This window comes from Conger conger, chromosome 1, assembly GCF_963514075.1.
Source record: "Conger conger chromosome 1, fConCon1.1, whole genome shotgun sequence".
NCBI lineage: Eukaryota > Metazoa > Chordata > Actinopteri > Anguilliformes > Congridae > Conger > Conger conger.
Window position 1 is genome coordinate 56,954,050 of NC_083760.1, and position 13,092 is coordinate 56,967,141.

Genomic DNA, 13,092 nt, shown 5'->3' on the forward strand with positions numbered 1-13,092 from the left:
TGGGCTTTTTTGTTTACAATCTGTCTGTCTGCACTTTGGCAATTATGGCAATTATCAAAATCCAATAACACAATACCATTATGTTGCTTGGTTCTTCACCTTGTAACTGGTCCGACTTCACCAGATCACATGTAATGTAGGGCGTTGTGTTTGGACGGAGGCGGTCCCTGTCACAAGACAGCCTTGTTGCTGGTCTTCTCTAAGGAAACAGTGTAATGGTTAGGGTGGCATTGTTTGGAGCACAGCATCGCAAAATGGCTGGTCAAATGCCTCAGCTAAACATCATGCTCAAAACTATTCGTCACGGGCTGTAAGGTATTCTCAGAGAAAGCCCGTTTTATCCTGGTGATTTTGGGAAAGGACTCGTCTGCAGTTATGGCATTCATGACTGACAGTTACGGTTTGGAGTACTTGCTTCGCCGTGAGAGAAAGTGAGTCTTTCATTTCATGAAGTTTTGGTTTGTTCCGATGTTTTTGTGTTCTAAACAATGTGTGTTAGTTTGTGCTGAAAGGTTACTTTTTTGTCTTCAGGCTGAAGAAATTGTTTAATAATTCTTTAAGATGATCATAATTTGACAATGAAAGTAAATGGAGGAGCACAATGGATAACTTGCTTGAAATGTATATTGCCTGTTTTGACAAAATAAAATGGAAGGCTTTTAGAGTGCGATTAGTCTCGAGTTGGATAACCATGTCGGCTTATAGGGCTGGTGTTTGTAAAAAAAAAATATATATATTTTAAAGTCTGTTAAAACTGTGCTAATTGTTCAAGTATGTGCGCATTTCTGTGAGTCTAAATTGCCCCTCGGTATGAGTGCGTGGGTGAGTGGTACATATGTCCATGATGGATTTGTGGCCTGTCCAGGGTATATTCCTGCCTCTCTGTCAATGCCTCCCGAAATTGGCTCCATGCGACCATGACCTGGAATAAGTGGGTTCGATAGTTGACGGATGGATTGTATGGATGAACTTCTGTATGTGCTAACAATTCCATTGTGTCGTCCTCAGATTAGAGAGACTTCAGAGGGTTGTCAGTAAAGTCCAGATGGAGTCCGGAGTGTGTGAGGAGCAGCTCAACCAGGTGGAGACACTGCTGCAGTCGGTGAGTTCTCTGATTGCTGCACCACTAGGCCCAGCTGACAAACGCCCTGGCCTACATCCAGCCAACATTTGGCCTCAATGTTGACTCATGATGATTTAAATTACCTTGACAAACTGTTTTGGAATAAAACTTGCATTTACTTGTAGGCTGAATTTGAGGAGAAGTATTGATTAAATCCAAGGTCAAAGGCAGATAGCACTTCATTGCAGAATTGAATCATTAACAGTGGCCACAAGCTCCAGCTGCGTATGCAGGGCTGTCCATGGCTGCAGCTGCCTGTTCTGGCCAATAAATACATCCAATTGCATATTCAAGTCAATCCACCTGAAGCTAGCTTAAGTCAAATCAAAAGTCAAGCCAAAGTCTCTTCATCTGCTTAGCAATGTGTAGCTGTACCTCACATTCCACTGTAGCGTTGTCCCTGAAATTTTTTCCACCTAAAGGCTAACATTACATTTTCTGATATGAAGCTTTGTATAAGGAGGTGGGCAGTCTGTAGGTCAGAAGGAAGATCTTTGTCCAACAAAATGTAAAAGATTTCAAAACAAATCATCCAAATGAAAAATTGCATGACTGCCAATCATGAGAGTTGTCTTTTCCTTTCTTTTTTAGAAGTTCATGTATGTGAATAATTACCGTTTTTTCTTTGTTTCAGGACATTCGTCTGCTGAATGCTGGCAAGCCTGCCATGAACACTCTTGATGTGGATAAAGACCTGAACAAGGCTGACAATATGATCAGGCTGCTCTTCAATGACGTGCAGCTGCTCAAGGATGGCCGCCATCTGCAAGCTGAGCAGATGTACAGGAGGTGAGACATGAGAAGAGAAAGGATCAAGGAATCAATTTCTATAGCCCAGATCATAATACATGTAGGATCTACACTAGGATCTGATTCAAGAATATGCTAAGGGGTAAGGATATAGTAAAACGGGATACTACCAGACCCTTGTTAAAGGTCTGTAGGCATGACCTTATGTCCTGGTGTGGAATAGTTTATCCTCATTGTCCTTTTTTGGGATAGTTTACCCTCATTGTGCTGGGGTGGGATAGTTTACCTTCATGGGCCTGAATTGGGACCGTTTACTTGCATTGGCCTTTTTTGGGATAGTCTAGCCTCAGGGTCATGTGGTAGGATATTTTACCTTCATTGTCCTGAGTTGAGACTGTTTGTCCAGGGGTGGGATAGTTTCTCAGGTGTACCCCTGTGCCAGTAATTGTCATGGTGCTGGAGTTTCGGACACGCTTTTTACCCTCATTCTCTCCCACCGGTCTCAGGGTCTACCGCCTCCACGAGCGCCTGGTTAACCTGCGGACCGAGTACAACGTGCGGCTGAAATCCGGCGTGTCCATCAACCAGTCGGTGAACGCGGTCAGCGTCACCCAGGTGTCCACCATGAAGGTGCGGCCCGAGCTGGACGACGTGACGCTGCGCTACGTCCAGGACCTGCTGGCCTGGGTGGAGGAGAACCAGCGGCGCATCGAGACGGCCGAGTGGGGCTCCGACCTTCCCTCCGTGGAGTCGCAGCTGGGCAGCCACAGGGGCCTGCACCAGACCATCGAAGACTTCCGCTCCAAGATCGAGCGCGCGCGTACGGATGAGGTACGGCATCCGACACCAGGTGGCGCTAAAGACGCCGCACGGAGGGGCGCCGTTCACAGGGGTCTTCAAAGCACACGCGCTTTCCGATTTGCAGAAGGAAGCGGAATAGTTTTTCTGGCAGGCTGGCCGATAAATATTTGAAGTGGTTAAGTGGCCAAATGGGACAGAATGTGCATATGCTGCAGCCTTCCCAGAAGAGGGAAAACACAGAGACTGCAGCGTGCTTTGCAGCAGTTTTATTTATAATAATGATGAGGTCTTGAAGGGATCTTACAAACTGTATGGCTAAGGCATTTTCACATTGCAGCCTCAGCCATTTGGTTCATACTGTGTTGTTACATACTGATTATGTGGCATGTTGGTTACGTGAGAAGAAATGCACTACACAAGCCATCAGGCTATTCCTAATGCTATTGTTTGTGACTCATGCCCTCGTGGTGCCCTTGTGTCTGTCCTTCAGAGCCAGTTGTCCCCCGCCAGTAAAGATGCATACAAAACCTATCTGGGGAAGCTGGATTTGCAGTATGCCAAGCTGCTGGTGAGTACCTTCTTTCAACCTTGCCATTACATTATTAAAGCACTATGGTGAAGGGTAACAGTATAGGGGATTGTGAGGTATTTTAACAGAACTGCAATGTGGGGACTACAAAGTCAAAAACTGTGACATTTTCTGAAAACAATCAAGGGGAGACTGTAGCACCATAGCACCTTCTGTACTGTGATCCCATTCCCATATCAGTCTGTAACCCTCTCTGTTCTCCTTTTGTTTGAATAAAGTGGGGAACACATGGAGTTCACTGTCTGCTGTCCTTCAAGAATCTCTTTAAATACATACTGGTGAAGGAATGTTCAAATTGCTGTTCTCTTATCATTGTGAACATTCAGACCTCGTCCAAATCCCGTCTCCGCCACCTGGACCAGCTCCACGCTTTTGTTGTCGCTGCCACCAAAGAGCTCATGTGGCTCAATGATAAAGAGGAGGAAGAGGTGCACTATGACTGGAGTAACCGCAACACCAACATGACCGCCAAGAAGGACAACTACTCGGTATGTCCCACCACGCTGGGCTACGAACACCTGAGAGGTTCAGTCCCCTCATCTCAAAGTTATCCCTGATAATTGTGTAGGGGTAATGTCTCTAAGCAAACGTCTTCTTCTGTGTGTCCCAGGGGCTAATGCGTGAGCTGGAGCTTCGGGAGAAAAAGGTGAATGAGATCCAGGCCACTGGCGAGAGGCTTCTGAAAGAAGGCCACCCAGGGAAGAAGACTGTGGAGGTAGGTGACACGGCACCCCCTTGTGGTATAGGCAGAGAAAGACTGAGTGTAATCTCACCGCAGTAATAATGAAACCCTGATTTGACTCTCTGACCTGACAGGCCTTCACAGCCGCCCTGCAGACCCAGTGGAGCTGGATCCTACAGCTGTGCTGTTGCATCGAAGCCCATCTTAAGGAGAACACCGCCTACTACCAGGTGGGAGGCCAAACTGCATCTGAGTAAAACAATGACAGAGACACCTTTAGGCTTTTTTTAAATGCCACTGTGTTATTGAAACTATGATGCATTGCTCTCGTGTCCTCTGCAGTTCTTTGCTGACGTGAAAGAGGCAGAGGAGCGGTTGAAGAAGATGCAAGAGAACATGAGGAAGAAGTACACCTGCGACCGCTCTGTCACTGTCACCCGCCTGGAGGACCTGCTGCAGGATGCCATGGTAATGTGCATTTTCACGCCATTTATAAATTCATTTATTTATTCTTTTGTTATCCATGATGACTCTCATTGTAAAGGACCTTCATAATTACAATGACCTGTATACTGAGTTTCAGTCTTCTCCTTTCTGCAGGAAGAGAAGGAGCAGCTGAACGAGTTTAAGACGCATGTAGCCGGTCTGAACAAGCGGGCCAAGACCATCATCCAACTTAAGCCGCGTGACCCAACAACGTCCCTCAAGAACAAACTGCCAGTCCAGGCTGTCTGTGACTTCAAACAGATGGAGGTGAGGCAGCACTCCCACAAAGAACCTCTGTTAAGCCTGATTTATACTTTGTCACATAACCCTTTCGACAAGTGTCGTATGAGAAAAATCTAATGCGTATATTCAACTGTGGCATGACACTTTTTATTGGTCTCACACACCTCTAGATTTTTGTCATATTTTGTCATGCCGTGTTAATTGGGCTACTACAGCCAGATAATGGAACACTGAAATTCACTGTCATGGATAGGTTTTTGTTTTTTCCCTATATTTCCACCAGGTCCTGCCATGTTTTCACAAATGTAAACTGTAGTTTGGAATTGCTTTACTATAGAGACAACAGGACGTATAGTATAAATGTAAAACATCATGTAACACTTTCATTTCTGTCACACCACACTTGTTGAAATGGTTATGTGAGGAAATGTAAATCAGGCTATTGTTATCTAAATATATTGTTATCTACATCAATTTTAAAGGTGGTTAAGGTGGTTTCCATTTCTGTTTCCTTACCTCTAGATTACAGTCCACAAGGGTGAGGAGTGTGCACTGCTGAATAACTCCCAGCCCTTCAAGTGGAAAGTCCTGAACAAGTCTGGAAATGAGTCTGTGGTTCCGTCTGTTTGCTTCATCATCCCACCCATTAATAAGGAAGCCATGGAGAGTGTGAACAGGTAAGTACTCTGAGACAACCAGTCCTTTCTCCCTTAGGCATTTTCACAAGGGGTGAGCCAGAATTCCCAAAGAGGCATTCGTTTCTCTCCCTGACTCACTCACTCTCAATTGTTCAATGAATCAGTACCTCATTCAGTCAGTCAGTCACTAATGTGCTTATTTACTCATTATCTCACTGGCTCACTGCCTAGGTCAAGAAGGGATTGCGTTCCAGTAGTTGGACTACCATTCAAAAGTTTGGGCTCCTTTTCTGCTTTTTTTTTATTTAATATTTTATTTTCTCTGTTTGTAATCAAACAATTCATATGTGGTCAATACGCAGACTCAGGGCTTTTATTAAAGGCATTTTTATACATTTTGGTTTCACCCCAAACTTTTGAACGGTAGTTAGTGTATGTCATGTAGTGGGCAGTAAACAGGCAGCACTGTACCATGTCTGCTCACCTTTTAATTTTCCCCCATGAAACAAAACTGGAATACTGTTTTCCCAATTACACTACAGTTTGCCATTATACAGTATTCATCACATTTTATATCCCTTGAAAAGGTGTGAACATATTTGGTTCTACTCCAGTAATGCTAGATTTACATGACAAGAAAAGTAAACGTAGGAGGTCGCTGGATGACTGATACAATCTTGCCGTGTTCCTTCTGCAGTCTGGATGGGACTCACCAGAAAGTGGTGTCCATGTGGCAGAGGCTGCATATTGACCTGAGGAGCATGCTCTCCTGGCAGTACCTGATGAGGGATGTCCAGCAGATCCGCTCCTGGAATATCCTCATGGTGAGTGCTTGGCAAATGTAGCCTCCCTTGGATGCATTCTGAGACTCTTACTTTAACTAACTCACTCTTAAATAACTCACTATTTCTCTCTTTATTTTTCTAGATTAAGACCATGAAGGTGGAGGAGTACAAGATTGTTCTGAGGAACCTGGAGCTACACTACCAGGAATTCATGCGAGACAGCCAGGACTCTCAGCTGTTCGACGCAGATGACCGCATGCAGATCGAGACAGACTACAACAAGGCCACACAGTACTACGACAACCTACTGCGTTCTGTGGAGAAAGGTGGGTGTTGCCGTAGCTCCCTTCTTCAAACACACCTCTGTTGTCAACCTGTGTCATGGTTCAGTGGTCATTCACCAGCAACGAAGTGACCAACCATGCCTTTCTATGATAGTAAAGACATATACTATCATATATGCATGTCTAATCATTTATGAATATCCACAACCAGTGTGCTTTGAGAGGTGTTCACTGTGGAATTCATGTTTCAGGCTCTCTCATCAGCCCTCAAGGTAAGTCTAAGTGCAAGTAGCCTTAGACTTGTCCACGCAGGTGTTCCTCGGCTGAACCTCACTGTTATGGAAGCCATTTTTGAAACACACCCCATTTTGTTTCTTTCATTCCCCCCCATAAGTGCTAATGCCATTCACCCCTTCTGGTTTGAGTGCTTTCGCTAACAAGAAGAAGGTGTGCACCCACGCGCTTGGTTTGGTATTGTTGCAAATTCTGTCTGATTTTTGGCATATTTCTGAAGAAAGAAAGCTTCAGTTCACTGCTGAACAGGTCGGCTGTGTGTGACACTGAAGGTGTTATAATAGTTCTGGCAGGGGAAATCAAATTCAATTCCTGTAGGGAGTTTTAAATCAACCAATCCCATAGCTGCAGTTGCTTCAATTAGTTAACCCTGTAGATATTCTCTTGCCAATTAACCCCATAGAAATTCTCTTACTCTACTCAAAACTGGGAAAAGGGTGAAATGGAGTGAGTATTGGTACTTATATGCAAGGGTTTGCATACATTGTGTCCTCCAGGAATTGAGTTTTCCACCCCTGACCAGAGCTGGTGTAAGCACTTGTGTCTGTCCATTGAACTCCGAGGTGTGCCCTTCAAAACAGGACAAAGAAAATATGGTCTGACTGTATTACTTTATCCAAAAAAAAAACTTTGCATGTTTAAATTAAAATAATCTGTAGTACACTGTACTGTATGAGCTTCTACAAGCACACTATCTACAAGCTATCTGGGTTGCATATTGACAGTTCCTCTTCCAAACAGGCGAGAAAGATGAGTCTGTGTGCAAGAGCCAAATCAGCCAGATCAGGGAACTGCGTCTGCAGCTGGAGGACTGCGAGACTCGAACCGTGAACCGGATTCGCCAGCCCGTGGACAAGGACCCACTCAAGGACTGTGCCCAGAGGGTGTCTGAGCAGAAGGTATTGGGGTTATTCTTGGACCTTCTGTGTCTTCTGTGACCCAGCAAGGTCTTTTAGTCTGGTCACACACTCATTCATTCATATCTAAATCATTTTCAGCTCGTATAACTATTTGTGAATAAAGCCCAGTGCTTCACCATTAACCAACATTGAGCGTAACAACATTTGTTTAACAAAATTAAGTTATGTCAGTTACAGTTAAAATATGACATTTTGTAAGAAAGGCAGAGAAATGTATGTGAGTGAGAAATGAGCAGATAGATTGAAATGAGACAAGCGGCCAAGAGCTACTGACTGGCGCCACAGACAAAGGTCACTGAGCGTGGGGGGGGAGAAAGAAAGGGTGAGTCATTCGGCCAGGAGAGAGGGAAGGAGAACAATGCCATTCCCACCCTTTCCAGCATCAGTTAATTTCCACCACTGAGCCCAGAGAGAGACTGGTGCAGGAAGAGATTATGGCGCTTACTGTAGCGTGACTCTCGTAGGCTCCACTGAGAGCCAACAATTGCCCTGGTCCTTAACCTCTTCCTCTCTTTTCTGGGGCTCTGCCTGCTTGGGCTGCTCCTCTTGCTCTGCCACATTGGCCTCCTGGAGGCCCTCTGCCCCCTGTTCCCAATCAGATGGCAACAGTAGTGCCACACCCGCATATACGCACTCACGGTTTAGAACTGTGTGTTCATCTTGATGTCTCAGGTGCCCAGTGTCATCTAATACTCCTGCCATTACAATACCCTTAATTGATTTTTCTTTTTCAGCTGCTAGAGGAACTGCCATTTCCATAATCGGTATAGGCTGCCATCTCTTGAGAAAATGCTCCTGTTTCCATCTGACCTTTCCATGTTTTCCTGTGCACAGAAAGTCCATGTAGAACTGGAAGGCATCAAGAAGAACCTGGACAAGGTGGCTGAGAAGACAGAGGACATCTTGGCCTCCCCACAGCAGTCCAGCTCCAGCCCTGTCCTGCGCTCTGAGCTGGACATCACCTTACAGAAGATGGGCCATACCCACAGCCTGTCATCCATCTATCTGGACAAGTGAGCCAGCTCCACTCCCTTGGCATAAAAACCCACATGTCTATACTAATATTTTAAGTCCAAATATGCGTCAAGAATATAGTAAAGCCAAATGCATATGTTGGAAAATGCAGTTAACCCACTATGGACTAAGGCGTCCTATAGAAAACCCATAGAAAGGCCTAGGAATCGCAATGCATTTCAACAGTCATATAATCAAATCCAACGCTGGGGCGGCATCCATCTGTTAAGGGAGATTTAAGGTACAGGTTGCATCCGCCCAAAAGGGGTTAAGTAAATTTTGCCCCTGTCTGCTTGAATCTTCAAAGTTACGCATTCCGTTGTGCATATTGTAGAACGTACTGCAGAACATGGGCTAATGGTTCAGTGGTAAGGACAGCGTTGAATGCACAGAACATTACAACTCCCATTTGACCCCTCTCCCTTCCCGTTTAGGCTGAAGACCATCGATCTGGTCATCCGCAATACACAGGACGCTGAAGAGGTGCTGAAAAAATACGAGGACCGTCTACGAGAAGTCAACAAGGTCCCCAACGACCTCAAGGAGGTGGAGACGTACCGTACACAGCTCAAGGTATGGAGTGGCAACACTGCACTGCTGCATGTAGGAATGGGAGAGCTGCACTTAAATGAACTTGACTATGCCTAATCGCAACTTTGGCGCTGTCTGCTCTACATTTGTTTTCATTCTGGAGTGCATCCAGTACATTTGCGTCAACCAGACTTATAAAACTATTTAGAGCTTCCCCCAAGCCGAGAAGCTGATTTATTTTTAGCCAAATTGAACAACATAATTTATTGAAATGGTTTTTGCATTAAAAACACATGTATTGGGCATGCAATGGTTGCGCTGAATTTCATTACAAACCATCTGACTACAAAGACCCATTTATTTTCCCTTCAGTAGTACCATTTAATTACAGTGGGATAATAGAGGAAAAAGTAGTTTCAGCTTGTATTTCCATGCCCAAATGCAAAACAATAACTAAGCTACCATTCACCCAGTGGTGTGTGGTTTTATTGGTAAAATCTGCTGGAGCCATTGTTTGTAAGTTTAAGTCCAGCATAGGACACAGCTATTTAACTCTTGAGGAAGGTACTTTACCCCAGTTTTTGCAGAACACAATTCTTTAGCTGAGTGCAAATCCATGAAAATGATAGGTTACAGTGTACATTGCAAATTCCATGTAGTCTGCAATGGAATGGAAACTGGGTGTGCAAAGTGTTTAAATTTTTTATCCTGTGGATGGAATTTCACATCCAGATGATGAATGCCCACTGACGGACAGGTCTTCACCTGCGTTTTTAATTGATTCGTTTGTTCTTTGTATTTTTTTTCTTCCAGAAAATGCGTGGCGAAGCAGAGGGCCAACAGCCCGTGTTCGATGGCTTGGAGGACGAGTTGCGCAAGGCCACGGCCGTGAGCGAGCGCATGTCCCGCATCCACAGCGAGCGCGACGGCGAGCTGGACCACTACCGCCACCTGCTGGGCAACCTGCAGGAGCGCTGGCTGGCCGTCTTCGCCCAGATGGACGTGCGCCAGCGCGAGCTCGAACAGCTGGGCCGGCAGCTGGGCTACTACCGCGAGAGCTATGACTGGCTCATCCGCTGGATCGCCGACGCCAAGCAGCGCCAGGAGAAGATCCAGGCCGTGCCCATCAGCGACAGCAAGACCCTGAAGGAGCAGCTGGCGCAGGAGAAAGTACGCTGGGAAATCTGTCCGCATTACCTCACCTCATTGTTCTCTTTCGTAGAGAAACCCAACAGCACTGTGCATTATTGCTATACATTAAGGGTGTTCTTATGGGTGCCTAGCAAGTCTTTCTGCAGGGATAACTTCTGGTTAACCTGTGATTAATCCCAGAAAGAAAACATAAGCTACCCTTAAAATGCAATTGAGTATAAGCAGTAATGGATCTTATGCTGCATATTGTACAAACCAAATGATAGCTCAACATTTTGAATGATGTGCCCCATACAGAAACTTCTGGAAGAGATTGAGAAAAACAAAGAAAAGGTTGACGAGTGTCAGAAATATGCCAAGGGGTACATTGATTCCATTAAGGTGAGTATGTAAAACATTTTTCTCACACAGAAAAATGGAAACTATCTTCAAATGATAGGTTAGGTGTATTTTGACCTTCAAGAGTGGCATTTTTAAATACAATGCTATATATATCGGTATAAGTTGACTATTCTAACTCAATTTACAACAATTAACACCGTTAACATTATTATTAGTTTACATATAACCTTAACCTCATTGTATCATAAATATATCAAACATCAAATAAAGAATGGCATCCATTTCTCCATGTGATTTTGCCTGTATGATTTACATATGTCACATACAATGTTTGTGTACAAGAGTAGATGTAGCTTCTTTTGGTCTCTGTCATTGTTATCAAAAATAGTTGCTCAAAATACGTTCTCTTTCCCAGGATTATGAACTGCAGTTGGTGACATACAAAGCTCTTGTGGAACCTTTGGCTTCCCCGCTGAAGAAAACCAAAATGGAATCTGCTTCAGACAATATCATCCAGGAAGTAAGAGTCCTGTGGTGCTCTTACAGGACTTGAATGCCTAGTTTACGTCCGTTGATATACTTTTAATTTAATTTTACTTTTGTATCTGGGTGAGGATTGGCTGTCCCATGTTATTGTATCAAAGCTGTTGTACTTTTATCATTCAGTCCCTGGAACATGTTATCCATTATTGAGTGTGATGTAACAGGGTGAGGAATTCACAGGAAGTAATGTTGGATTTACATTTTTCCTTCCTTCCCTGCCTCTCAGTATGTGACTCTGAGAACCCGCTACAGTGAGCTGATGACTCTAACCAGCCAGTACATCAAGTTCATCACCGATACACAGCGCCGCCTGGAGGACGAGGAGGTGCGTAACAGCCCCCCAGTGCAGTGGAACAGTAACCCTGCCTTTGTGCAGACTAAACCCACTAATATTAACCAACGCATTCAACAGAACACACTCTCATATGGTTTAATGTATGGGTGATCAGACCATTCCTTTTTTTTCCCCTTTACATCAGTGTGCATATGTGGGCATTGGCTGAACACTGGCACCATTACAAGAGATTGAGGGATTTGGGCAGAGAATCCTGAGGTTCTGAATACAGCCTGAATGAGCTATGAACAAACAAAACTTTGCCGAAAATAATTCAGACACCGTTTCATGTCATCCTTCTCCCCAAAAGAATATGCAAGTTAGTCATGTTGCAAGAGATTGGCAGAAAATAAGGGATTTAATTTACCGCCAAGTTCTGACAGTAAAACGAAACAACAACATTCCCTCGGAGCAGATGCAAGTCGGTTATACACTGAATAACAAGTGTAGTGGTAAAACAATTATCATGGACCAGTTAGCCTGAACTGTACCCAAACCCTAATCCTATGAGTTTTACAAGGTTCTCTTACAGAAAGTGAGAAAAATCTTAGCTGCTTAGCGATAGCTGCAACACCTCATTCATAATGTTATTTGTCTCATTTCTCATGCGATGTGAGATGAAAAGGAAGGCCTTAGATGTAAGGACACACTTAGTGCAGTATCTCTTCAGCCTGAAGCAAACACGATTCTTTATTGAACCGTGATATGTTTTGTTCAGAATGGAGTCATTCATAAATTATTAAATAAACAAGAGATCCGTGACCCAAAATAACATACATTAAGTTGTAAAATTGTAGCACAATCTCTATAGTTTTCAGTGACTTCATTCCTGAACTATATTCCTTCTTCTTTCCTGTAAGCTGAAAGCACTAGGGGTGTATATGTCGTATAAGCTTATTCTAGTCATATTGTCTCCTCTCAAATGCTTCAGGCTGATTCAGTCACTTTTCTCAAATTATTTTTTTATGATTAACATAATTTTCTTTTTCCCTTTCTTTTCTAACCCTAACTTTTTTGTTTGATTCTCTAAACTGCTTGCCAGTGCTTTATCATGATGAATGTTTGCCTTGCTTGGCGCTAAAGAGGTAAATTATCCACAAAGCATCCGATACTCTAAGCAACCTTCACCACCATATCACTCCTTTCGTTGTCATTATTTAGCCATCCCTGTCAGAAATCATTAAGTATCCTAATTTCTTCTTCACGGGCAACATGTCATTCTATATAGCCAGATAGAATTAGTTTTATAGCTAAAAATGTTTTTGATAGGTTATGATTGTTAAAACATTTTTTTCACATTTCCACATTTTTATTTCCAATTTGGTTGCGCAAACAGTGCAGAACAGTCCATGTATATAAAAAAAAACTATTTTGTAATGTACTCTCATGCAAAGGTCATGAGCTTGAAACTGCAGTAATGATTGTAAATTATACATCACACATCATTACACCATACACAACAAATATAATGTTCATATTGTGCAACAACTACCATTCATATCACCAGATTATAAAACCATCTGTTTTTCTGAAACACCAGGCTTTTTCTTTGCTGCATCACTTAGCTTTGTCTTGTAAGGC

The 13,092-nt window shown here is 43.7% G+C and overlaps 1 protein-coding gene across 20 annotated transcripts in view; it reads left to right on the forward strand.

Annotated features, from left to right (window-relative positions):
* LOC133122821 (plectin-like) overlaps window positions 1–13,092 on the forward strand; it is a 190,058-nt gene that overhangs the window by 162,692 nt on the left and 14,274 nt on the right. For 14 of the 20 annotated variants that reach the window (XM_061233100.1, XM_061233108.1, XM_061233142.1 and 11 more), the window contains 20 exons: window positions 1,009–1,102; window positions 1,758–1,912; window positions 2,380–2,704; window positions 3,165–3,242; window positions 3,590–3,751; window positions 3,874–3,978; window positions 4,080–4,175; window positions 4,288–4,413; window positions 4,546–4,698; window positions 5,197–5,351; window positions 6,010–6,136; window positions 6,240–6,423; window positions 6,633–6,653; window positions 7,417–7,574; window positions 8,430–8,608; window positions 9,044–9,182; window positions 9,954–10,310; window positions 10,590–10,673; window positions 11,050–11,154; window positions 11,404–11,502. In XM_061233100.1, coding sequence (XP_061089084.1) covers window positions 1,009–1,102; window positions 1,758–1,912; window positions 2,380–2,704; window positions 3,165–3,242; window positions 3,590–3,751; window positions 3,874–3,978; window positions 4,080–4,175; window positions 4,288–4,413; window positions 4,546–4,698; window positions 5,197–5,351; window positions 6,010–6,136; window positions 6,240–6,423; window positions 6,633–6,653; window positions 7,417–7,574; window positions 8,430–8,608; window positions 9,044–9,182; window positions 9,954–10,310; window positions 10,590–10,673; window positions 11,050–11,154; window positions 11,404–11,502 — 2,902 coding nt within the window. The remainder of the gene's footprint in view (window positions 1–1,008; window positions 1,103–1,757; window positions 1,913–2,379; window positions 2,705–3,164; window positions 3,243–3,589; window positions 3,752–3,873; window positions 3,979–4,079; window positions 4,176–4,287; window positions 4,414–4,545; window positions 4,699–5,196; window positions 5,352–6,009; window positions 6,137–6,239; window positions 6,424–6,632; window positions 6,654–7,416; window positions 7,575–8,429; window positions 8,609–9,043; window positions 9,183–9,953; window positions 10,311–10,589; window positions 10,674–11,049; window positions 11,155–11,403; window positions 11,503–13,092) is intronic. The other 6 variants (XM_061233123.1, XM_061233186.1, XM_061233060.1 and 3 more) reach the window with 1 other exon arrangement.